General features: G+C 39.2%; 2 protein-coding genes across 3 annotated transcripts in view; one reads left to right on the top strand and one right to left on the bottom strand.

Moving 5' to 3' along the window:
• The window catches only part of mapk8ip1b (mitogen-activated protein kinase 8 interacting protein 1b), a 120,311-nt gene that overhangs the window by 13,884 nt on the left and 79,578 nt on the right, over window positions 1-26,849 (bottom strand). For both annotated transcript variants that reach the window (XM_030124141.1, XM_030124148.1), the window contains exons 4-7: window positions 19,900-19,981; window positions 15,801-15,949; window positions 12,446-13,412; window positions 4,033-4,108 (exon numbers count right to left, since the gene is read on the bottom strand). In XM_030124141.1, coding sequence (XP_029980001.1) covers window positions 4,033-4,108; window positions 12,446-13,412; window positions 15,801-15,949; window positions 19,900-19,981 — 1,274 coding nt within the window. The remainder of the gene's footprint in view (window positions 1-4,032; window positions 4,109-12,445; window positions 13,413-15,800; window positions 15,950-19,899; window positions 19,982-26,849) is intronic.
• On the top strand, window positions 7,302-10,994 carry LOC115411888 (piggyBac transposable element-derived protein 4-like). The gene is made up of 2 exons (XM_030124161.1): window positions 7,302-7,492; window positions 9,200-10,994. The coding sequence occupies exons 1-2, from the start codon at window positions 7,320-7,322 to the stop codon at window positions 10,974-10,976; spliced, it is 1,950 nt and encodes a 649-aa protein (XP_029980021.1). The 5' UTR covers window positions 7,302-7,319; the 3' UTR covers window positions 10,977-10,994.

The raw sequence follows: 26,849 nt of genomic DNA, 5'->3' as shown, positions 1-26,849 counted from the left end.
GAACCCCTGCGCTGTCAGCAAATTTAATATAGGAAAACACCTGATTAACACTGAAAATGAAGAGGATAAAACATTAAATGGTGATAAATTACTTTGAAAAATTCAACACAAAAATAAGGGATAAAGAGAATGCATTATAGCAGTCCAAAAGAGCTGCTAAAAACATTACATTTCTGGTGTTTAGGGCCCCAACAACTAAAATTAATTAACTGTTACAGCATCAGCTTGTCTCCATAGCAACACCAGCTCAGGATCATGGGTATCATAATATTCACGGCAAACACATGTACATCACAGGCTATTAGAAGCTATCACAAATAAAAGAAGAACCTGGATGTTCAGAAATGCTTCTTTTGACTAAAGTTCCATAATTAATCATACCACAGTGGGAAGTGCCTGTGCAATTACATAATAAAAAAAATCTGCCATTTAAAGACCCAGATTTACAAGGATGCAGGGTGATATAATCTAGAAACTGGAAATAAAAGAACCAGTCTCTATTGTCTGGTGATGTTTTGGGATCAGTAACACTGAGCACAGATGAGTGTATCTATACTCAGTGCCAATGAAAACGCAGCACTTGAATGTGTTGTATTGTTCCTGAGCTGCATCAATATGTTTAAATTTCACCTGTATAAAATAATCCCAGACAATTTCTTAACAACCTGAGACGGGTTGAGCTATTGTCACGCTTGAATGAACTTGTCTGCATTCATAAGACTCGTTTTTCTCATTGCTCAGTAATGAATTGCTCAATTTAAGGAATTGTGGTCAGTTAAGGAGTGGTCATGTTCTGTATACAAAGGCGAGCTGAAAAGCACGAAAATCATTTGCAATAACTCAGCGATGCCCAGACTGACACGTGACCAAAGGTGCCATGCTATGGGGCTCCTGGAGGCCGGAATCTCTGCTCGGCAGGTGGCGCGCCGTTTTGGATGCAATGTGTCCACCATAGTCAGGATGCAACAGAGGCATGAAGAAACTGGCTCAACTGCAGGGACCAGCTTGGGCGCCGTGTTGCCAATAAGACTCCTGCTCCACAGTACAGACAGGAACTGGTTACGGCTCTGGAGGAAGAGTGGGTCAGTATACCCCAGGACAACATCAGAAGGCTTGTGAGGTCCATGAGAAGGCGTATTACAGCCTGTATGAATGCAAACGGAGGTCATATTCCATACTGAATTCTAGAACTGAATTTTGTTACTTTTGGTTTTGGGGGTCCTTGAGTTTCTTTCTTTATCCTTATTTTTTGTCAACAAATTTGGATGTGATTTTTTATTTTTACTGTATAGAAATGGCCTATGATTAATTCCAAAGAGCTTATGGAATAAAAATCCTCATTGATTTAAAAAAATATAAGAATCTTCAAGTGTTGCATTTTCATTGGCACTGAGTATATAAAGTAAAGTTGGGTTTTTGCATGGATGGACTTTGATGCAATGTGTGATTAGCACAAGACTCTGAACTGTGCTTTAAAAACAATGTTAACACTGTGTGACCAGCTCCTCCTCCATTAGACGCGATGCTAACAACCATACAGTAAGCCAAAAGATTCATTTCACACAGCCAGATCCAACAAACGTCCTACTTTCATCTACTGCCCCTGGTTTGTGAGTGTAAGTAGCTGCTGTTGATCACATGACCATCAGCCTGAGGTCTTTGGCAGCTGCTGTAACTCCTCCCAGCCAACTGGAGTGTGAAATTACCATGGGAACACAGAGAAATACAGCATCTTCCACTTGATCTCAGCATTCCCAGAGATACTACAAGAAATGTAAATCATCTCATTAATGTAAAATTATACTGTGTTGACATTTTGTCAGCTGATTGTAATGTTGATAATGGTTCCCACACAAATGGCAGTACACAGTGTTGTTATTAGACCACTACTATTGATTCTTCTGCTTTATTACAACCAAAATATCAACATACCAGGATGGTACTGAACATGCATAATAAAAAGAAAGCAGTGCGGTGACATTAAAATGTACTTGTATATCATTGTAGACAGTACCAGCAGACCAATAATCTCTCATACTTGAGTGTTTACAGCAAAATCTCATCATTCAAAGACAAAACATGATTAATTCATGAGCTATCCAGCTTTAATCCACCCATCAACATAACATGATTTTAGAATTTTAAGCCAGAACTTTCTTTTCTAGGCAGATGTCTTCAAGTAAGTAAAAACAGAAGTGTGTTTACTAGAGGTTCAAGTATGTGCACGTCACTATAGCAGTACAAATACATCCCATTACAGATGTTTCTTTAGAGTCTGTCAACATTATACATGCTTGGTTTGAGTCGGTGAGAAGTGTTTTGCTACAACCAAGGGAATAACAGCCAGGATAACTGAGACTGAGCTCATATTTAGTTCAAAACACAGATGTTTGACCATGTTTTCTGTTATTAGGAGAAGTGGGATATTTCTGGTTCCTAATGAGACTGTGACAGGCCAAATTACACACAGTTTAAGTATACTCAGTGCCAATGAAAACACAACACTTGAAGATTCTTATATTTTTTTAAATCGATGAGGATTTTTATTCCATAAGCTCTTTGGAATTAATCATAGGCCATTTCTATACAGTAAAAATAAAAAATCACATCCAAATTTGTTGACAAAAAATAAGGATAAAGAAAGAAACTCAAGGACCCCCAAAACCAAAAGTCACAAAAGTCAGTTCTAGAATTCAGTATGGAATATGACCTCCGTTTGCATTCATACAGGCTATAATACGCCTTCTCATGGACCTCACAAGCCTTCTGATGTTGTCCTGGGGTATACTGACCCACTCTTCCTCCAGAGCCGTAACCAGTTCCTGTCTGTTCTGTGGAGCAGGAGTCCTATTGGCAACACGGCGCCCAAGCTGGTCCCTGCAGTTGAGCCAGTTTCTTCATGCCTCTGTTGCATCCTGACTATGGTGGACACATTGCATCCAAAACGGCGCGCCACCTGCCGAGCAGAGATTCCGGCCTCCAGGAGCCCCATAGCATGGCACCTTTGGTCATGTGTCAGTCTAGGCATCGCTGAGTTATTGCAAATGATTTTTGTGCTTTTCAGCTTGCCTTTCTATACAGAACATGACCACTCCTTAACTGACCACAATTCCTTAAGTTGAGCAATTCATTACTGAGCAATGAGAAAAACAACTCTTATGAATGCAGACAAGTTCATTCAAGCGTGACAATAGCTCAACCCGTCTCAGGTTGTTAAGAAATTGTCTGGGATTATCTTATACAGGTGAAACTTAAACATATTGATGCAGCTAAGGAACAATACAACATATTCAAGTGTTGCGTTTTCATTGGCACTGAGTATAAATTTCTCATGGTATGTGGAAAGATTTAACTTTTTTTTCCTTTTTTTTTAACATATTGGTGTTTTATGTGCAGTTCCAGTTGCAGGTGGAAACACACGAAATCTTGCAATATTGCAAGTTTTGTGGAAATAAAATGTGCATGTCAATAAAAGCAACAGAAACACATTTAGTGAATAACAGTGTGTGTCTGCAGGTGTGGACCAGTGAGGAGGCTAAACTGTTCAATCAATTATTCCAGGAAACAAAGAAAATCCCATATTAGTGAGAAAATGCAATGAAATGGCAAGAGCTGCAGAAACAAATGTTAGACAAATGAGTTTGACAAGGATTTGGAAGAGTCTGAAACAAGATTATATAATCCAGACTAGGGATTCAGTCTGGGGACAAAAGTGAAAGCAGCATCAGACAAAATCTGCCTTATTTCTACCTCAATCAACAGCTCAAACAGTGCAGCATTTCAGTGTAAGAAATACTGCAAGTTTTAAACCATGATGAAGATGATAAATATGGAGGTTAAAGCACATAAATCTGCATGATTTTCTGAAAAATTATGTTAAAATATGCAACACATTTGAATGAAAACCTGCCAAATTAGTGAAACAGAGCATAAAATGACCTGACTGATGTTTTTCTCTTGTTGCTTGATGTAGATGTTCATATTCCCAAATGACATACTGTGTTTGTGAATGATGCTGCCATCGTGACTCACCTGTAGACGGCTCTATGGCTCTGGTCCCTCTCCTCTCCATTAATGACACAGGAGAATAAGCCGAAAGACTCTGCACCTTTAAACAGGAAAAACAGATAAACAAGAGCTGAAACACGTGGTGCCAGGCACAACAAATATTGCCCATCACAGGTATTGCAGCTTATTTTGGTATCAATTCAGCTGATGTTATGTCTATGCATGTGTTGATGTCAGCATATCAATTGCCTTTATATGTGTGCCAAGTTTGAAGTATATTGAAACAAAATTGATGTTTTTATAGACATGTGAAACCTTGCCCATTATCAGTGAATAGGAGAAAAAAAAAGATGTAAAAAATTCATAACAAATTTGAACTTTGACCTACTTTTCCGAAAATGTAATCACATCTATTCTGGGCCACTGGTAATCTATAAACCCAAATTTGGTATGAATTCACCCAATAGCTTTGCTGCTACAGACATTTGAAATTTTGCCCATTATAAGTAAATGAAAAAAATAAAAAAAAATAAAAATTCATTAAAAAAATTGAACTTTGACCTACTGTTCCCAAAATGTAATGAGATCTGTTCTGGATTACTGGCAATCTAAAAACCCAATTTGTTATGAATTCAGCAGTTTAGCTGCTAGAGTGTTAACAAAGAAACAAACTGAACCAAAAACGATACCCCTTGCCTCCCCTGCCGGGGCGGGGTAAAAAGTACATTTGGATGACAAATGATTAAAGATTCATTCGCAACAATAGTCCTTTACTGATGAACACAAAACACAATTAAGGTTCATTGTGTTTAATTTAATGCATCCATGCTCACTGTTCAGTAAGCAGACATGAAACAGATGAGCTGTGTGAATTGCCGTCCTCTGAGACCTGCAGCACACTGATAAATGGTCTCTAATGGCTCTGTAAAAACATGGCTGCCATCCAACAGCCCAGCCCAGACCACATTTACATTATTTTATTGACTGTCCAGTCTGTTCCTGAGGGCTGATTATGGTTTGATCTATGATTGGTCGGAGTTACTGCGGTTTTCTGAGATGAATCCTATAAGGCTTCATTAAAAGCTCCCAGCCCCTCCCACAGTCCTTTTAATCTTTTTCTATTAGAGACCACAGAGCTTTGAAGATTAAGAAACAGGACGTCTTCCACTTGAATAAGAAGGTGCTTAGTTATATTCCACCATCTGAGCAAGTAAACACAACAGAGGTTATATACATTATGTAAAGGACATGGACAGTCTAAGGATTTTTCTTTGGATACTCAGTTTTACAACAAATACAAACTGTCAGTGGACATTATTCTAATCATATACTCTTCTTCCTTCCTTCCTTCCTTCCTTCCTTCCTTCCTTCCTTCCTTCCTTCCTTCCTTCCTTCCATCCAACATTATATATTATACAGTATGATTATATCTTTAACACAACACACTTATTAATATTGATGAATTGAGTTTAACTGCTCCTTAAATGTAGGGTAGGAGACATTTTCCTGGAGCATTTTGTACTAAATTGCTTAAAATCCCCTACACACCCCAACTGCAACCAATTAATGAAATACTCTAACACACACAAAAAAAAGAAAAGTTACCTGTGAAATGGACAGGACTGAAAAAACACCATGCAATCATTTTAACTGGCCCGTCGAAATGATTAAATGGTGATATGTCTATCAAACTCAACTGCCATTTGTCCCTCCCCCTCTGCGCATACCCCTCTTCGTGCACAAATCGCGTGTTTTCAGAGGCTTGGAGCACTTGTATAGGAAACGAAGACAGAGACAGAGCTTGGCTAGTTATATTAGGATGTAAACTTCACCAGCAAACTGTTTTGCCACTAACATAAATAACTAGGGAATATAACGTTAGTCAGCTAGGTATGAACTGGGGCTGTTCTGCCGACAAACACAACGAAATGCATAGATTACAACATTCAAAGCAAATTTTAGTGGGCTGCTAGCCTGCTATGAGTCTTACTGCAATCAGCTGTTCTTACTAGCCTGAGATTACTTAGAACACAAAATAACAAGTGAAAAGTCCAACTTCTGAATTAATATACTGATGAACAGGTGTGGGTGCCGCTACAAGAGGTGTCAATCTCTAAAATCAATTAATCCATTACAGAGATACAGCCGCATGTGATCACAGGGAGCTGTACAGCTGCTAGACAGGCCCATCTGGTGCTCCCTGCAGAACCAAAAGGGTGGAGCTGTCACAGAGTCATCCCCACCCACCACCAGAGTCAGTCACGCCTACCAGTTCCGAAGCAAAGCGGCATTTCAGGGAGCGCCCTCTAGTCTGTACATCTATGGCACCACAACTGCATTAAGGTATAGGCTATTTGTGAAAGATGGTGATACAGGCTGTTAGTGAATTAATTTCAATCATATCCCATTAATTACTGTTATAACATCTGGCCTCAGTTCCCCTGTGAAATATATGGAAGTGTACGGATTCCTAGTCCGTTAACTGTTCATATGGCATTACTGTGTATCAAAATCATATAATCCACAATGTTAAAGGACATTAATCTCCTCTGGCTCTCAGCAGTGTCACGTGTTGATATTTATAATAGATGCATGCTCTATTCATCATTCAGTGAGATAGCATAGTGTGTATTAATGTATGAAGTTGGTGTGTAGTGATCAAGTCACTCCTTGAGTGTTATGTATGTTATTTTGCATTCTCTAGTGGAGCAGGACAGATACTTTGTCACCATCTTTGACAGTATTACTTTGTGAAAGAGAAATGACAAGTTAAGTAATTTTGTAACATTGTATTTTGTGGCATAATTGTTCCTCATCATCATATTCTGAGTGGTCTCCTCCAAGATCCTATTCATAAGGCACAAGGGGTGGATGAACTGTTTGATGAATATGAAAATGATGTGAATCAAGTGCTACGGCCTTCACAGTCTGCAGAGCGCAACCTTTTTTGTTTTGTTTTTAGAAGAAAAACACACTTTAGTAGAGTAAGGCAGAGTTAGTGTGTTCACCAATACAGCCTTTGGATTATCTACCCTACTGCTGCTCTGAGCATGCTGTCTCTGTGGAAGTTTATCAATGGGCGTGACTGAACCGGGGGAGGGATTAAACCTGGTTCAATGGGCGCCACTGAAACCTAAGTGGTTCTGCAGGGAGTACCCTCTCTTCTCCAGGAGGTGAGCGACGACGGATGCTACTTCACAGGTTACAAAGCAGGAGATATAAAACCAGGAGAACTACACAGATTTTACACACAGGGCACAAACTTATCTTGCCAGCACATGGTTGGTTGCGGTTGTTTTTTGAGATAAAAAATGGCAGAACAAAGACAAGAGAGACTTTTCAAGAATGATGAGGTACTGACAATGCTGCAGGATGATGCCGGGAGCCTGGTTTGTCCTCAGGATTCATCATCAGATGATGAAGATCTCCTGCATCCCACACAAGACAGCGATGACTCGGATTACTCTCCTTCATCATCAGAAAGGTATGGGCTGTTTTATCTAGATCATAATACTGGAAGGGCTCAGAGCGTCTGTGTGTGTATGCATGCGTCAGTACCATCTCCACTTTAAATATCTCAGCAAAGCTATAGGATCAATATTTTCTGAGAAATTAGTCATTTTGGATTACAGTTGCCTTACAATCACGGAAGCGCAACGCTGCATGACGAGAAATGAAGTTAAAAACAGGAACGGCGCATTTACTCCGGCTTCATCGTGTGTTGTGTAGTTGGAGTTTCAGTGTTTAATGACCAGGCGGGTTACTTCTCAAACTGTGCATTTATTCTAAACATGCTACAGCTACAGAACACAAACAGGTAACTGGTACTCCACATTTAGAAAGTGTAATGGGGTGGGGGGTGGGGGACACAAAGCCCTGATCCCCCCCAGTTTCAAAAAATCCTGGAGGAAACCCTGAGAGAGATAGGTAAAGTACGTCCCAGTGTTTGTACGTGTTTGCCCATATCAGAATCAGAATTAGAGATGTGAATACGTCATATTATTTATTCTTCACACTATTTATCCACGATATTTATCTTTCATGTCATTTGCACAACTTCTCATGTTATTTGCACTAATTAAATTCAATGTTTTACAAATATCTTAGTTTGCAATACTTTTTACTTTTTAATGTAAATAACTGTGCCTTTTACTGATATTTGTTGTTGTTTTACTGATATTTGTTGTCTGTCTGTAAATTCTTGCACTGACCCTGAGAGCTTTGCCTAAATTTCGTTGTACTTGGCACAATGACAACGAAGAGATTCTTATTTTGATTCTGATTCTGATATGGGCAAACACATGTGGGGCCACCATGGAAACTGCTGACAAACCCACATGAGACCCTTACATGCAGCCCAGTTGTAACCCTTCTGGGGCCCACATGGACATGCTGGCTGCCCTTAACTGCACAATTAGCTTTTTCAGAGTTATTCATAATTGCACAAGGGCACTAATGAGCTGACGATCTTGCAGGTTCCTAAAGGTAGCAACTCGCAATGAGCTCATTTTTTATTTAGAAAAAAAATAGCCTTTAATTTTTTAGCCTTCTTTGTATTTTTTCCAGATAATTTTGCTTGTGTTATTTACTGATTGGGTGTGATTTGTAGACTGGAAATTGTACAAAGGAACTATTTAGAAAAGAGAAATAAAAGCTGTCTAGTAAATGTTATATTTATTGATTTGTTGGTGACTTTTATACGTTTATACTTCTTCCTACTCCTTTTCAACCATGCAAAATTCAGACTTGTATGTGCTTAAAGATAGATTCTGTCCATTTAAATGTTTTATTTTTTTTATTTTGTTTATTTTGTTTCTTTGCATGTTTGAAATAAATAAATCGAACCAAATCAAACTTTCAATCTATCTAGAGCTAGCAGCTTTGTCAGGGCAAAATTATGGCTTAGTTATATGGTGTGATTGTATACTGAACTGTTTTCTGTACTCAAAATATTTCTTTTTTCACTCAAAATGTATGCAGTGACACTATTCTGGGCACACAACTGGACATTCTGAGTGCTGAAAAATTTATTTTTATCACGCAATTATGTGTGTGTGTGTTGACTTCCCCAGCACAGTGTGTGTTTATTTTCACCACATTTGTTGCTTTTTTTTTGTTTACATGTATTACAATTTCAAAACCAGACCACTGAATGCATATCTTTGTTTTTCTTCCATATTTGTGTTTACAGTGATGAGGATTACGAGACACCCTCTGCCAGTGTCTCAGGACCTTCAAGGGCCCCACAGCCAAGAGGCCGAAGAACGGCTCTAGGACTTTTACAACCCCAGGTGTTCACACCTCAGCCAGGCCCAGCAGCACCTCCCCCCATCACTAAGCGGAAGAGAGGATGCTCTTCTCTAAGAACTTCTACTCCACCTACCAAGCATGGAAAAAGTAGGTTGGCATCTACGGAGAGTGAGGAGGACAGGTGGCATGACAAAGAAGAGGAGGACAACAAGCCTGACCCTCCCAGATTCATGCCAGCCAGGATCCCAGGCCCCACGTTTGACACCTCTGCAGCATGGTCTCCCATCAGTCTATTCCAGCTCTTCTTTTCAGCATCTGTTGTCCGAAAAATCATTGACAACACAAATGCCAATGCTGCTAAAAGAAAGGAAGCTGGGTTGAAGTTCAAGTGGGAAGCGCTCACAATGAAGGATTTTTACATTTTCCTAGCCATTCTCATTTTCACTAGCCTTGTGACAGTGCACCACGGGTCTGATTACTGGAGGAAGAAATGGCCATACAACTTCTCCTTCCCCAGTGACCACATGAAACGGGATCGCTTTGAGGCCATTTTGTGGTCTCTTCACCTCAGCGACCCAAAAGAGGCTGAGGAAAATGACAAAAAAAAGAACACTGCTGAGTATGACAGACTTTTCAAGCTAAAGCCCCTCTACACACAGATGGTGAACGCCTGCAAAGCACATTTCCAGCCATATCAGAATCTGTCCATTGATGAGCAGATGATTGCAACCAAAGCCCGCATGAGCATGAAGCAGTACACCAAAGACAAGCCCACAAAAAGAGGTTATAAACTGTTTGTGCTGGCTGATTCATCAATAGGCTACACCTGGAATTTTTTTATCTATGCAGGCAAAAATGAGTCCCCCACAGCCCACAGTGTGAGTTACTCAGCAGTGATGAACCTTTTGCCATTTCCTCTCCTCGGTGGTGGCTACATATTATACACAAACAATTTTTATACAAGCCCTGCTCTCTTTACCGAGCTGTCCCGTAAGAACATTAGGTGTTGTGGGACCATTCGGAAAAATCATATTAGCGTCCCACAAACCCAGACCAACGAACTGCCCAAAAAGACTGAGAGGGGGGACATGCGCTGGATCAGGAGTGGCAACCTCCTCTTCGTAAAGTGGATGGACACGCGAGAGGTCACAATGTGCTCCACAGTGCATCAGGCCTACAGTGGACAGACAGTGAAGAGAAAGGTGAAGGAGGCTGGGGTGTGGGAAAACAAGTCCATACCAGCTCCAGACAGCATTGTGGACTACAATAAAAACATGGGTGGTGTTGATTTGTCCGGTGCACTGATCACATTGTACAGTGTCCGCCACAAGACCATGAAGTGGTACAAGACTTTGTTTTACCACTTTGTGGACATTGCTGCAGTGAACAGTTACCTTCTACACAAGGAGCTGTCCAAGATGAGGCAGGACCCCACCCGGACAAAGTCTTTCACACAGAAGACCTTCATGGAGCAGTTGGCCAAGGAGATGCTTGAGTTTGCTGGCTCAGCAGCTACCTCACCCCGACCCACTCCCTCCACCACTTGCATGCCCATGTTCCTCAACAAACAGGAAACAAGGGCCAGGAAGTATTGCAAGAGGTGCTACAATGCTGGAACACCAAGGGTGAAGACAGCCGTGTACTGCAGGAGGTGTGAGGTTCCACTCTGCCTCAACTCAAAAAAGAACTGTTTCCAGTTGTGGCACGATGGACAGTAACTTTGCAATTCATGTGTGTAAATAGTTTTGGTTTTATGTGTGTTTTTACAGTTTGCATTTTTACAGAAATATTTAGTTTGCAGAAGAGGCACAATGGAGAATTGTGTAAATAATGTAAATAGTTTAAAAATTCATGGGAAGGAATGCTTCTCGGACCAAAAAATAGTTTGTCTGAGGTGCTCTTTGGAAAAAGGGATTCATAAAGTAGATACCAAACTGGAAGAAAAATCCAAGGCACTCTCTTCAAACATTAAAATGCTTAAAATGTTTAAAGAGAGTGCCTTGGATTTTTCTTCCAGTTTGGTATGTAATGTAAATAGTTTGTTGGTTTTATCTGTGTTTTTACAGTTTGAAAAGTAAATCTGTTCCATTTGAATTCAACATTCAGTTGCTTTGTGTGGTTATTTTTTTGAATGAGAAAATATATAGAGGTCTGGTTGAATTAAAAAAAAAAAAAAAAAAAAAGCCAAAAATTGCTGTATTTGGATGTATTGAACACCATTAGTGATATACAAGTGAAATACATAGTTTGGTTCAAGTGAAAATCCAAAGGGCACAGATGGTGCCAAAATGGCCATTTTGGAGACCTCATCTAAATTGTCTGTGCTAAAAACTCTAATTTTGTTCTGCTTCACTTGATTGGTCAGCCTTTGCAGAGAGAATGTTCACATATTGTGCTATGATTTGGTAGAGGTTTAGAGCTGCAGCTGGACCATTCCAGCTTTTTTTTAAGGTGAACCTGAAACTCTTTCATTTATGCTGTGTGCCATCTTCATTTACTTACTTACACATCTGAATAAATCTTACAAGTGTTTCCCTTATTATGACACCAGAATTCTTGAAGTATACCTTGTGGTTCAGAGATATACTCTTTTTATTATGAGTACGCAATTTTCGAGCAGAGTCATAAAAATAGGTGTGTTTTTAAAGAGTTAAAATAAACCCTCCACCTCCTGCTCTGGTTTACTTTGTCTTAATAATTTTTAACAGGAAGGACTTATACCATGAACCACAGATATACACCCAGTTGAAGTGAAGGCTGACTGTGAGTCAGGCCTTATCACTAGAGTCAGTGGTGAACCTCACTAATGCTCTATGGCAGAATGAGAGCAAATCCCTGCTGACAGCGAGTTGGAGAAAGAAGAGTTTAACACACCAGGGCATATAAGCAAACACACAATATGACCAAAAGGATGAAGACCCCATGTTGTAGTGTGGTGGTCAGTTAGATCTGGTTTAGTTACAGCTGTTGGGTAAAAATAGTGTTCCGTGATACTTCCAGACAGGAATGTTTTTCTTTTACAGTGAACTGAGATGTCCTGAACTATGCCCTGACCTCCGACCCCATCCAACAGCAAATCAGAGCTGATATGGTTGTAACAGTTATCATGATAAGTATGCTCATGTCTGTGGTCATGTAGGATGTTCGTATTGTAACTAGCAGAACAAAACCACATCTGAGAACTTACTGGAAGAACGAGAGCGTCCATTCATGAAGACGTTGAGGAACTTTTTGGAGAAGTGCAGGTCGGCCTCTGGAGTCGAGTCCTCAGACAGACATGCCGTCGCTTCCCTCCTCACTCCTCCCATCCGAGCTCCATCCTCATCCTCGTCCTCCTCCTCGTACTCCTCCCCGATGGCCGACTCGTACGGAGATGACACACAGTTGTCGTAGATGGTGGCCGAGTCGCTATCGTCGCTGTAACCTTGGTAACACTGCCTCAGACTGACCAGCTCCAGCTGAGCGTGCTCGTCCACCACCAGAGTGTATTTGACTGAGTCGTACGAAAGCCCGCTGGCCTCCGAGCTCATGGAAGTTCTGAGTGGAGCCGTTCTTAGCCCGCCTACCCCATCCCCCTTCCCTCCCCCTTTCCTCATCCTCCCGTCCATTATTACCCGGTCCACGTCCTCGTCCTCACCGCAGTAGCTCTCATCGGTCGCATCCACGTACTCCACCGAAGACCCCGCCCTCAGCAGGCCTGACCCCGCCCCCCTCAAGCTGAGGTCCAAAGCGAGGGAGGAGTGAGTTGTGCTGGGCGGGGTTATGAGGGACTCCACGCATGATGCGTAAGACGGTGGGGGGACGTAGACCTCATCCTCCTCGTAGATGGATGGGTTGGTCCGGTCTGGGAGGGGCTGGTAAGGGGGTGGGCCCTCTGTGTCAGAGCTGATGGACATACGGCCCTGCTCGTTCTGCTGTGAGAGGAATGGTCGGTCTTGGACTCCGGGGGGGTCGAGGGGGTCCGCGGAACGCTGCACTGGAGTCAGGTAGATCTCCTCTGTGGGCTCTAGTCGTACATCTGTGTGGTAGCGGATCCTCTCCCGGTGGCTGCCTCCATCCACCTTCGCCGCCGGATACAGAGGAGCAGGGGTGTAGTTCTGTGGCGGAGGAGGAGCAGGAGGCTTCTCCTGGACTTTGGAGCGAGTTCCAGCCGACTAGACGTGAAAATACACATGAATAGAGCAATATGTTTTATCATACTGTATAGAGTACTTCACTGATATTGGTACCATGTAAAACCACCATTATACAGGATTTAGAGTTGATTCACTATCAGGTTGTCAGTGTATGTAAGTAATGGTTATAAACATTTAACAGCTGTAATTAAATGTTCATTATGGAGAATTTACAATTTACATTGTGGATTCTCACTGAAGGTATCAAAACTATGAATGAACACATATGGAATTCTGTAGTTAAAAAAAGTGCGACATAACTCAAAGCATGTTTTATAATTTAGATTCTTCAAAATAGCCACATTTTGCTTTTATTGCTACTTTGCACATTCTTGGCATTCTCTCGATGAGCTTCATGAGGTAGTCACCTGAAATGTTTTCCAAAAGTCTTAAAGGAGTTCCAGTGATGCTGAGTACTTGTTGGCCATCTGTGGTCCATCTCATGTCATTTAAATTAGAAGATGAGTCCAAACTTATGACTGGTAGTGTATGTAGAGGACTTTTCTATGAAAACCCTTAATTCGACAATGTCTCTTTTCTGCTTCAATGTAGCGCAAAACTATGCAAAAGAAGACACAGTTTGCTTACAAATGGAGATAGCTAGCATTAAAGCTGCGTAGGACTTTGGTCACCAATCAAATCTATAAAACCCAAGTCTTTACTTTAAAAAACACAGCCTCCAGCACAGTCTCCAGTTAAAACTTCACATGAGCACAAAAGTACCTGCACACCTTACATCCTCATAAGATGCACTTTCGTTGATTTCCATGTGCTTGCTTATGCAAAGTTGGTGTCTGAGTACATTTTGTGCTGAGAGTTGGTGTTTAGCTGACATTAGCTAACTCCATAAGCTAACACTGGTCTCAGTTGCTCACATTTATGATAATAACCTGTGCACTGATTTCTATGTGGAGGACTCTGTTTATTTTTTTCCATGAAAACCCTTAAACTATGCTCAAAGTTCTAAACTGTCACTCTTCTGCTCCTCTACAGCGACTGCAACACTGCATACTGTTAGATTAAAATCAGAGTTAGCTAATGCAAAAGGATATTAAACATCATAAATAACCTTCATGCTGTCAGGGGTTAAATTTGACACTATAAACACCATCAGTCAATGGAAAATGTTCAAATTTTGTCATGTGGTTTGCATCTAAAACAGTAAGACAGCGAAAACCAAACTCAGTGTGAAGGAACATGATGAATAAATGTACAAAGTGTGTATATTCCACTGAAACTGTATGATCATGGCAATTTTATCCCATTTAAAAAAGGATGTCAGTCATTTATAAAGAGACTGGCTTTGAATGGCCTTGGAAAAATGGATGTAAATAGTATGAACAATGATTAACAAACCTAACAGTTCCAGAATGTTATCATTTTCAGTTTCAATGAAAATCATTTTTATTTAGTCTTCCCGTCTTAGGTAAATCAGAACACAACCATGTCTCTGTAAACATGTGGCATAAAACTTAAAATTACACCCTTTGTGCTTATTGGAATGTGAATTAATGATTAATGAACTATTTATTCATGCTAAGGAGGCTGTTTACAGATTGAACACAGAACTAAGCAAATTTACAGTATGTGAGTGTTAAATCTCACCTGTGTGTGGAGTTTAAGAACAGATGTGTTTACGACTGACTCCTAACCCTGTATCATGAAATGTCAGATTGTAGTGCACAGGTGTCAAACATGCGGCCTGGGGGCCAAATCCAGCCCGCCAAAGGGTCCAGTCTGGCCCCTGAATTTTTGAAATGCAAAAATTACACTGAAGATATTAACAATCAATGGTGTAAAAATCATTTTAATTCAGGTTCCACATATAAACCAATTAGATCTCAATTGGGTCAAACCAGTAAAATAGTATCATAATAACCTATAATTAATGACAATAGCAGATTTTATCTTTGTTTTAGTGAAAAAAAGTAAAATTACATGAAAATGTGTGCATTAACAAAGTATCTTTTTACAAAAAATGTGAATAACCTGAACAAATATGAACAACTTGAAATGTCTTAAGAGAAGTAAATGCAATTTTACCAATATTCTACCTGTTATTAAATGTTTTGTGTATTTGTAATAATAATGGAAGTTGTAATGCACATGTGTAAATGATAAACTGATAAACTGAGGCAGACTATTGTTAAAATTGCATTTGTTTTTCTTAAGACATTTCAAGTTGTTCATGTTATTCAGATTTTTAAGGAAATGTTGTAAATGTAAAAAATTATCATAATGTAATTTTACTTTTTTCCATTGTTATTATCTTACTGGTCCGGCCCACTTGAGATCATATTGGGGTGAATGTGGCCCCTGAACTAAAATGAGTTTGACACCCCTGTTGTAGTGGATGCTCGGTCTTACCGCGGCTGATCCGTGCGAGTGTCCAGAGGTGTGGCTGTGCCTGCAGGGGGCGTCGGTGGACGTGCCCCGGTCTTTGGTCTGAGCGCCACCGCCCTGCAGCTTGTCCTCGTCGCTCAGGCAGCTATGCTCACGAGGAGGCGTTAGCTCACCTGGAGGATGAAACAACACGGACAGGAACAAGCATACGGCCACACACACACAGACGCACAAACCCACACAACAACCACAGACACACACACAGTAAAAAAACATGATATAAACGTACAGACATGAGCAACAGAATGACGCAGAAACAGAGGTGAGGGCAGACATGGCAGCGAGAGAACAGAGATGGACAAACAAATAGAAACAGGACGGAGAAGAAGTAGAAATGGTTAGGTAACGCATGTAAGGATTAATGCAGACTAATCCCATGACTCATCAAATTCTAACCGCGGCCAAGAGAAGGTAGCTGACATTATGTCATAATCCATCAGCCAGGAAATCCCAGCATGGTCATGTCACTGTGGAGATGTCATGATGATGTCACCATCATAAGGAGCAAAAACTACAAGAATACTGTCAAACAAAGCAAATACAAGAATGAAAAAAATATGAGAACAGACAAAGTTGTGACTGTGGAAAATGTAGAGCAGATAATAGTAAAATCTGATATTCTTAATTGATGTATTTAGTCACTGGCCACTTCATTAGGTACACCCCGGTAGAACTGGGTGTACTTAATAAAGTGGCCGGTGAGTGTATTTACTGCTACTTTGCTCGCCATTTACCTCTGACATCTACAAAGTATTTTCACCCAGATAACTGCCGCTCACTAGATGTTTTCTCTTTTTCAGACAATTCACTGTAAACTCAAGTGGTAATTATGTGTGAAAACCCCTGAAGATCCATAGATGAAAAAATGACCAACCTGTGTGACATCAGAAACCACCTACATCACCCTTTTTTTCCCCCATTCTGATGCTCAGTTTGCACTACAGCAGATCAGACTGACCATGTCTACATGGATAAATGCACTGTGTCAAGTGGGTGCATTATCAAGATGCTGAAAAGTGTACCTAATAAAGTGGCCGGTGAATGTACGATTTTAAAATGAATCTTTACCTTGAAAAATATGGCATTTTTTATACTATTTGATTAGCTAAAGTCAACCAGTTTCTCATAATGTATTGTGGGAACTGAAAATATGTCTCTATGTTATGTCAGTATTATATGTTCTAATTTCCTGGATATCTTTAAGTCATCACCTATCAATGTGGAATATGAACATTGTCCTTATCATGACTGTATTGAAAAGCACATAAAAACAGAAAGCAGAGTTTTTTACATGTACTTTGACTCATACTTCATTGCAGATAGAATGATTTGTTTTCTCGTCATTTTATTTGTACATACACATCCAGTCCTACTAAACTCATCCTAAAACGGTTGGGACAGAAGGAATGAGGTCAAAACTGTAACTAATGATTTAATATGAATTAGCTGATACTGGTACAAACAGTATCTGAAAGTAGATGCCGATGGTTGACATTTTATCCTTAAATGTGTGAAAACTGATGTTCCTCAAAGACAGACAGGACGGGATTTAGATATTTTATCCTCTACGGTGCAGGACGGGGTGAATATCTGTGCGTAACAGGTGTCATTTACGTACATTTATCTGTAAGTAATAGAATCACAGGGTTGGGATCACTGTATATAGTACTACAGGATAGAGTTACATTCACAAATGATAGTTTCAATGTGACTGAGCCAAGTCCAGTATTATCAAGTCCATTATTATCAGGAAGTCCAGTACTGTCAGTGTCTTCAGAGGAGCCGTCCACTTTCCTCAGCTCAAAGATGTCTGAAGAAATGTCTGATAGAAATAGATATAAAGTGGTGGAAAACAGGTTTTGTTCACCCCATGCATTTATGAAATATTGCGTTAAGAATCACTCTTAAGTCATTGAATTCAGTCAAGTATTGTTCCATTCTCCAAACTCCCACCTTCCCTTCTGCACGTGCTCAGTTCCATCGAGGTCAAAACTGGATGCTTCACCAGGATAATGAAACACATCCAGGACATGACATGATGAAACTGTCAACAATTTAGTTTGGTTAATTTTTCTCGTTAATAAAACAAACACAAAAAAAAACATTTGCATTTGTTTGTGTCTGTCTGATGCAGCCCCACTTTTTGAAACACAACAAAGTAAACTTTAAAGGTATCTCAAAACTTTTTTCCACTACTGTAGAGTCTGCAGGTGTTTTCAGTCTAAAATGGCTGTAAAATGTGTTTCATGGATCAGACAGAGGATTAATGTGACCTATAGTTCTGTCATATTTCCACACTTCAACAGAATATATGGGAGGACAATCAGCTGATCAGTCACATAAGTTAAATGTTTGTGATTCAGAGTCAAAGCCCCGCCCCTTCCGCCGTGTCCCATGGGACCTAATTTCAGAAAAAATATACAGGGTGGGGAAGCAAAATTTACAATATTTTGAGGCAGGGATTGAAAGACAGTGTTTGACCAATTAGTTTATTGAAAGTCATGAGAATTTATTTGCCACAAGAAAATTGACATAATAGAAAATATTTTTATTCTATGTGTCCTCCTTCTTTCTCAATAACTGCCTTCACACGCTTCCTGAAACTTACGCAAGTGTTCCTCAAATATTCGGGTGACAACTTCTCCCATTCTTCTTCAATAGTATCTTTAAGAAAGTCGACATTGCTGTGTGATGTTCTATTGGTAGCATGTTCTAAAACGCCCCAAATAGCATAATCCAGAGGGTTTAGATCTGGGCTAGAAGGCGGCCATAAACATGATTCCCAAAAATTGCTAAAGTTGGATTTGTTGCTGTTGTCAACAAGTGTTTTGGTGTTCTTGTGTAAGATTTTAACTTCAAATCATATTTTACTGCATTTCTAACGGTCTTGTTGTCTACCTCAAGTTCAATTGACATTTTTCTCATGAATTTGGTTGGATCCTTTAGGATTTTGGATTTGAGAGCTTTAATAAAAGCTTTGGTATGTTTTTTGTTGCTTCCTCCACTTCCAGACTTTCTCGTAATAGTTTTGCTCATAGTCATTCTCTTCTTTACATTATAAACAGTCTTTATGGACACTCCAACTATTTTTGAAATCTCCTTTGGTGTGACGAGTGCATTCAGCAAATCACACACTCTTTGACGTTTGCTTTCCTGATTACTCATATGGGCAAAAGTTTCTGAAAAGGTATGGATAATAGTGTTAGGTATGATTATGACATCAATATATGTTTGGTTTCAAAACAACTGACGTAGTGCCTGCTGAGAAAAAACAACTAAATGTTCATTGTAAATTTTGCTTCCCCACCCTGTAGATGTCTGTCAATGGGGAGAGATGAATTTGTTTTTGATATGAGCCAGTTTGTGGTTAAAAAACAGTAAAGAAACATAGTTTTGTGCTCCTCAGCTCAATCAATTCCATCTCTTGCTGCTTTGGAACATTTTATCTAAATCTTAAAGAGCAACTACACCTTTTGAAACACTAAAGAAGATTTTTCCGCAAATATTTCATTATAATATTTGAGACTGAGTAAAATTTTTAGGGTGTCCACAAACTTTTTTCCTCTACTGTACATCGAAACATTAAAAGAAGTTGAAGACGCTGAAAATATCCCATTCTGACTATAACATTACATGTAAAAGGCTGGATTTCAGTTTCTCCATTTCTGACAGCCTGAGCATAGTTCTGCCTGTTTCTCTTTTTTTGTTTAAATTCAGATCTATGAAATGATACACCGCTGTCTGATTCTGATAAAAAGCCTGAGGGCAGTGAGTCATTGACAGTGAGTTTGGTTCATTTCGCCTCATGTGATGCTGTGAAAAGATCTGCAGCGACGAGCTGTGACAGTGCACTGCTAGCTAAGCCTCCAGCTTCCTGACACACAAACACACATAGGATAAAGTCAGCTAGCTCCACTTAGCCTTAGCATTGACTGATCCCAGCTTTAACACCGTCTGTCAGACTCACACAGGTTTTCAACAGCTGACAGGATGGCAGTTTGGTCTCCGTTAAGTGAAGAGACAATCCAACTGGTTCTGATGGATGTAGGACACAGACACTCACCTGTTTTTAGAGGCGAAGACGAGCCTGAAACTTTCTCCTGCCAGCTGTATTTCTTCCCGAAGGAGTTATTGTTTAGTGTGTCCTAAAAACACAGAAGAAAAAATAAAAAAAGATTAGAAAAGAAAACCCATGGACACAGAAAACGAGAGAGAGAAGGAGAGAGAGAGAGAGAGAGACCGGCTGTTTCACTGAGGAAAGGACCTGAAACTCAATGTACACAACTTTTTGTCTGTTACACACACACACATACACACACACACATATACACATACACATACACACAAAGCCTTTATTCAGATGAATGAGCAGGCAGGCTTTTGTCTGTGTTTCGTGGTGTGAATTTAAAGGGAACCAGACCTTTTTCCCCCCAAATGAACAAAAAAACAGAGTTTGTTCAGGCTGTTTACATTAGACCTGCAACAATAAGTCAATTAATAAAGTGAATATTTAATGTCCACCATATCGACAACAATAAAAAAAAAAAAATCAATACTTAAAAAAATTGTTTCAGTAAATTGATGCTTCTTTATAGAACAGGATAATTGTGGTCTTTGATGAGCCCCATTCTTGACCACTAGAGGTCAAGATTCTGATACAAATCACAGAAACCAAATAGCATTATATGGAACCGATATACAATACATTTAGAGTAAAAGCAAACATTTTTTCCTCACTTAAATAGACATTTACACTAGGAATGTGCACAAATAATGGTATAAGTAGATAATACAATGCAATAATCACAAACCATACACCTTGTTTTTTAAATTTTACCTTGTAAATATCCTATACTGCCTGTATATATCCTTAAATGTTGTATATATTTCTTTTATCTGTAGTATAGAATTGGCTTTTAGTATATTTTAGAATTTCTTGTAGTTTTTTTTTTTTTTTTGTATTTTGTAGGGCTGGGCAAGTTAACGTGTTATTAACACGTCAACGCATTCATTAAATAACGCCGACAATTTTTTTTCTTTATCTCACGTTAATGCCGTTTTACTATTGTTCTGCCTTTCAAGCAAGTCTTAGTTCATTTATACATACAGACTCTTATTTTGAAACTCATGCTTTTATTTTGGTGCTCCACACGCCGGTGCTGTGTGTACAAAAGAGCGAACTTTCCGAGTAATGCTGAATCAAACTTTGTGTAACTCCTGCAGTTCAACGCCTGTATGTATCAATCATTGTTGTTTGCTAAATAATTTCACATGCAAACATGCCGTTAGAAACATGTTTATGACGTTATTTTGGATGTGTTTATTACAATGTGTTATTAACATGTTTAAGCTAATTCGTTCATGCTAGCAGTCGGAGATGGGTTGCTAATTCTTTATGCATGCTCATGTTAAGTTTATGTAAATTCATTGGTTGTGTTTAGGTATAATATGCTAGCCTCTGAACTAACCTTTACTTATTTACCGTGTGATTGTTATATTAGCAGTCAATTTAGGTCGATGCTAACTTGAATGGGAAAATCCATAGACACGCTAACAATTAGCATTTACAGATTCATTTGAGATTTACAATGTCTTTTTATCCAGCAACAAAGGTTCACATCAGAGATATTTGATACTATTCATTCTGACAACAACTGAACATAAAATACTCACAGGCAAACATTTTTGGGACCATACAAACAGAGTGAAAGAAACGTGTCTGTTAGTTCCTTCTTATGTCCGAACTGACTACGGGAACACCGAAAGGACAAAACATGCATTAGTGCAACTTATGCTGACCACTAGAGGGCCCCCTTTGCTTGCTTTGAACAACTGAACATCACATATTATTGGTCTTATTAGTATTAGTACTTATTAATGGGCTTAAGATTCCTGTCAATCACTCACAACTGTAAATGAACTGGTGGGGACATAAACATGGAGGGAAGTACCGGTCTGTTCCATGGACATTTTCATTTTAAATATCTTCAGATGGTGGGAGTGAGAAGGAAACAGTTGTTTGGAAGCACTACAATGTGTGTTATTTTTATCACCGAAGTACTTCAAGTCTGAAATATCACTGAAAGGGAATACACACTGTTGATGCCAGCAAACCCCCCCCGTAACTATGCAATTAATCACGATTAATCGCAGAAATCCATGCAATTAATTGCGATTAAAAATTTAATCGCTGCCCAGCACTACTATTTTGTCAATACTTGTCAATATATATATTTTAGATATAATTTTGTGGGGCTTTTTTTTTGTCTCTTTGCACGTTAAGTGTTTTTGGTGGTAAAAAAGAAACACAGCTGCTAAACTGTTTTTCATTGTTCCTGTAACAGTGACAATGAAGATTTATTTGATTCTATTCTATTGTGCATTTGCAGCTTTCTCAAATGCATACAACAACGATCAGTAAAGAAAAAGAATATCAGATAAAAACTAAAACTGATGCCAATGATCATAACATTCATACTAAATAGTAAAAACATTCAGTCAAAGTAATAACCAGTCACTCCCTAAAACACACAACTTGAGGAGTGAAAAGAACAGACAGGTAAGAAGAAGAAAATCAAAAACCAAAAGGTAAACACACTGAAAGGAAGCCAAGAAACTGAAGAGTCTTAGTGAGTGAGATAAGCATTAACAGCACTGTGTGATCCTGGCGTCACAACATGTTTCATTTCATTTCCAGATCACACATGCAGATGAAATGGTAGTTTCATAGTCAACATATAGATATATCTTTTATCACACTTGGACAGTCATTTTGCAGCCAAGAACAGAGCAGCCACTCCTCATATCTGACATATTATTAGATTTCTTGGCTCAGATCTGCACTGAGGTTCCATCATTTGTGCGATTTGTGCAAACCAGGAATTTTCAAGCACCAGAAATCTTCACTGCACCTTCTTGCTTCAGTTTTGTGTCTATAGGTCTTGGTGGAAAAGGCTGCATTTAGTAAATCTAGTAAATCACATCACACACCAACAAAATCATTAAGCTACTTAATTGAAAAATATTTTTTTTTTGCAACAAGACAAAGTAATCTTTCTTGGTCCTAAGAAATAAAACAGATAGTAAAAATTCATGGAAAAAAACAAAAACAAAACTTACGAGATATGCATGACTTTATTTGCACATTTCGAAAAAAAAGTGTGAGGAAGTATAACTTATTTAATCCCACCCCTTCTGGTTTGGAACGGGATTTTCTTATTTGACCACTATCCTCCATGGAAAATGTATTGAGTCAGAGGTATTAAATTGCCACCAGCAGTGTACAAAAGGTGGCGACATCACTTGGGTGGATGTTGTTTTTGTTGTATTTTCGTACAAAGAATGGTGTCGGCTCTGATCTGATGGGAGGTGGAAGTGGAAACTCCTGTGACGAAGATGCGGGGTCTAAAATAAGCTCCCTACTTCCTCCTCCGTTCGCCTGCCAGCCACCAACACACTACATGACTCACTTCCCATTTGCGTGAACTGGGCAGAGACAGGGCCGGTTGCCGTGGTAACGGGTGAATCAGCAGGTGGAAGAGAGCAGCATCACACAAAAAAAAAAGACCTTTCCCATGGAACAGATTAGTGATCATTTCACCGAGAATCACAAAAAAAGATCATCATCAGGGCCACATCATACAGTACATTAATAAAAACAACCAAGCAATAACAAGCACTATATAGACAAAAGTATTGGGACACGTTGAATTCAGGTGTTTTCTATTGTGATAAATATTGCATTGGCTAGTTTTGTTTAAATTGTTATCTTTGCTTCCAAAATGCCTCTTTAAGGAAATATTAATGTTTATAAGGTATATGGACAAAAATATTGGGACACATAGAGGATCAAAATAAAACACAGTAGACTGGAATGAGTCCTAGAAAAAACACTGAGTATTTTTAAAGAGAATTCATTGTGAGCCTATGGTAGCTAGAGGTTATTGGGTGCCAACCCCAGGTTGGTTCAAATGCATATATTTAACAAAAGCAATTGTTGGGTCATGCTGTTGGAAATAAAAATATCCTAAGTTTCTGTTTACCTGATGTAAATTTGCACAAAAACAGCACAAAATCCCACACTGCTAACAGTTATTCTTTGTCACACAACAGGAAAATCAATTATTAACCTTCCATACTAAACTCAATGTCATGTCTGTTAGGTCATGTCCACATGAAACTGCATCTTTTCCTATCTTCTTCTTTGTTGTTTTCAAAAAAAGTGCTCCGTAAACACTGAGTTGTTTCAGGATGTATCTGCGTCCACACAAAACAATTGAAAACCACTGAAAACAATGCAGTACAAATGCCAGGCCTGTATATGGTGTTGTAATGCTCTCACAAAAAATGGAGAAGACGACATGGAGCATGTGCGTAAAGCTTGCTTGGTTCTACCGGGTCTGATCCAATATTACCTCCTGGTTGCCCTTCTGGTTGCCCCTCTCCGCAGTAGATCCAAGAGCACGTAGTGAATATTGTTAGCTGTGGTTGTTTGTTGTTCATTGTAATGAAAGAATAGCCGAAGATTTTAATTCAATATTTCCAATAAACTCAGTAGCTGTTGTAGCACGAGCATTACTCTGTAGTCTGCCATTGTTGTTGTTGTGAAGTAGCATCTTGCTTCTGGGGTGAAAGATTAGAGAGGTGGGGCTATGATATCATGTTAGAAAAGTTGCGATTTGGTCATTTAGACGAAGACGTGAAACCGGCGTTTTCAAATTCATCCACCCACTCTGGGACCCCGTTTCAAAAAGCTGCAGTTTCAGTGACTGAAAAAGCCGGTTTCATGTGGACAAAAGACCTATCCAACACAAAACTTTTGCAGATACGACCGAAACCGTCTTCGTATGGACAGGGCTTTAGTTGTCAAATACCCCTATGACCTGAAAAGTTCATCTTCACTTTACGGCCCCGTTTGAAAAATTTAGCCTATGCATTTAACCCAACTCAAAATCTAAAACCAGTATCTTGGTCTAGACACTGACAAGAGAATTAACCTAGCATATATGGTTTTGATAATGAAGGAAACCAGAAGAAACCTGCCCAAAAACTCCATGAAATTTTTAGTAGCTTCACTAAACCTACAGTCAGACATGTTTGAGCCACCAACATCAGAATCCAGCTCAGATCTGAGAGTCATATCTGTTCCTCTACATTTCAAACAAAAGGTTCATTCATTTTATCCAATGTTTTCTTCCATTCATGCAAGTCTCACATCATGCAATTTGTGAGACTGACAAGCAAAACTTAGGCAAATAATGCCATTAAATAACTGAGAACTAATCATATGTTATTAATGTATGTGATTATTGTATCTGTCTAATATTAATGTTAAATAAACCTCACTTTTATATCAGCACAATACTAAGAAAAGTGGAGAATTAACAGGAGGAAGACTATTTCACTGATAATACAAACATTGTGAACATATTTTTCAAAAATCATTAAAGTCAGGTGATCAAATCTGGGCTTTCCCTCAGCTGTAACTAAACCAAGTATCATATTAAGAAAAAAACAATGCACATAGAACCTGATATCTGACCAAAAGAAAATCCAAACTGAGAAAAAGCAAATATCAAGTCTACAATCTGCCCCTAAACCTTGTAATTTCAACTCTAAAACACTGTCTGTAGCTCCAAAATCCCCACAATCCTCACACTGGCATTTAAATCACAACTACAAGAATACACATGGACACACTCTAAAACAATCGTAACCATGTTGTCGCTAGATGAGGGATTAAGATCAGATTAAGACAGAGGAATCCTCCGTCAGTCTGTTCAGTTCCTTCATTCAAAGCTTCAGTGGCTCCAGTATTCAATCAATATTAGTTTTATTTGGTAAATTAACATTATTTGGCCCTTAATGAGTATTTCACTTCATAGCACTTCAAAGTTGTTCGTGTATGATTGATTTTTATTATTATACATCACATTTCTCACAGGTAAATGACTCCTTTTGGACTCAGTGGAGCTCTGTATTAAAAGTGAAAACAAACTCATCATTTTTTATCATATGAATTGTTTAAATACACAGAGAACTGGCACGAAACCTTGGCACTGTGCAGATTACAGAGTCCAAACATACTGACCTTGTAAATACTACATGATCACAGCAGCTCAGAGCAGCTTTTGTCCAATTACAGTCAAACAAACGGCCACTGTGCACCAAATGATGCAGAGACAAATGTATATTTTGTATTTTTCCTCATGCGCTGACCTGGGAACATTTTCCCAGAAGCTTTTGCGAGAGAATAAACCCCACTTTTTATTGCTGACTCAGCTGTTTGGCTATGGGCTATGTCATGTGGCCAAAAGTATGTGAACAAATGAACAAATACCTATATATGAACACTGAACATTTCTTCAGGCTTTACAGCAGATTTTACACCAGACTGCAGTGATTTGTTCCCATTCAGCCTGAGAACCCCAGTAACCCTTTAAAAACCCAGATTATTATACACCAGTGTTTCTCAAAAAGTGGGGCGGGCCCCCCCGGGGGCACGCAAAGGCTTGCCAGGGGGGGCATGGGATCATTCCTGGGTGTTTATTTTTTCTTCAGGTTCGAACATGTAGCAGGTGGAACTAATGTTTTAGCGTTGGAGCATTCTGGACTCATTTTAGGGACGTACAACAAACAAATCTACTGCCATGGTGATCTGTCACTAGATTAGACAAAGAGTTTAGGTTTGGAGAGTGGACAAGGATTTGACTGGAAAAGAAAACTGTGCAATGTTTCTGTTTTTGCACAGTTTGTACAATTTGCACTTTGATGTTCTGAGATGTGCAACGTAAACGGGCTCATTGCAGCCACTGATATTGTTAAAATGTTCATTTTTGTTCCCAAAATGTGTTTGTTGTTCGAAAAAAAAATTTACCTTATTGTCATAGTTGTAAGATAATTACACATTTCCTGTTTTTATTTTGAAAAATAATGTCTCAGGGAGCAGTCTTGTTGAGTTCATTTGTATTGTTCAATCAAAAATCTACGTTATTTTTAATTTTCACAACAAAT

Source organism: Sphaeramia orbicularis, chromosome 3 (assembly GCF_902148855.1).
Source record: "Sphaeramia orbicularis chromosome 3, fSphaOr1.1, whole genome shotgun sequence".
Lineage (NCBI taxonomy): Eukaryota > Metazoa > Chordata > Actinopteri > Kurtiformes > Apogonidae > Sphaeramia > Sphaeramia orbicularis.
Note: the sequence above shows the minus strand (reverse complement) of the source record. Positions and strands in the feature narration are given on the sequence as shown.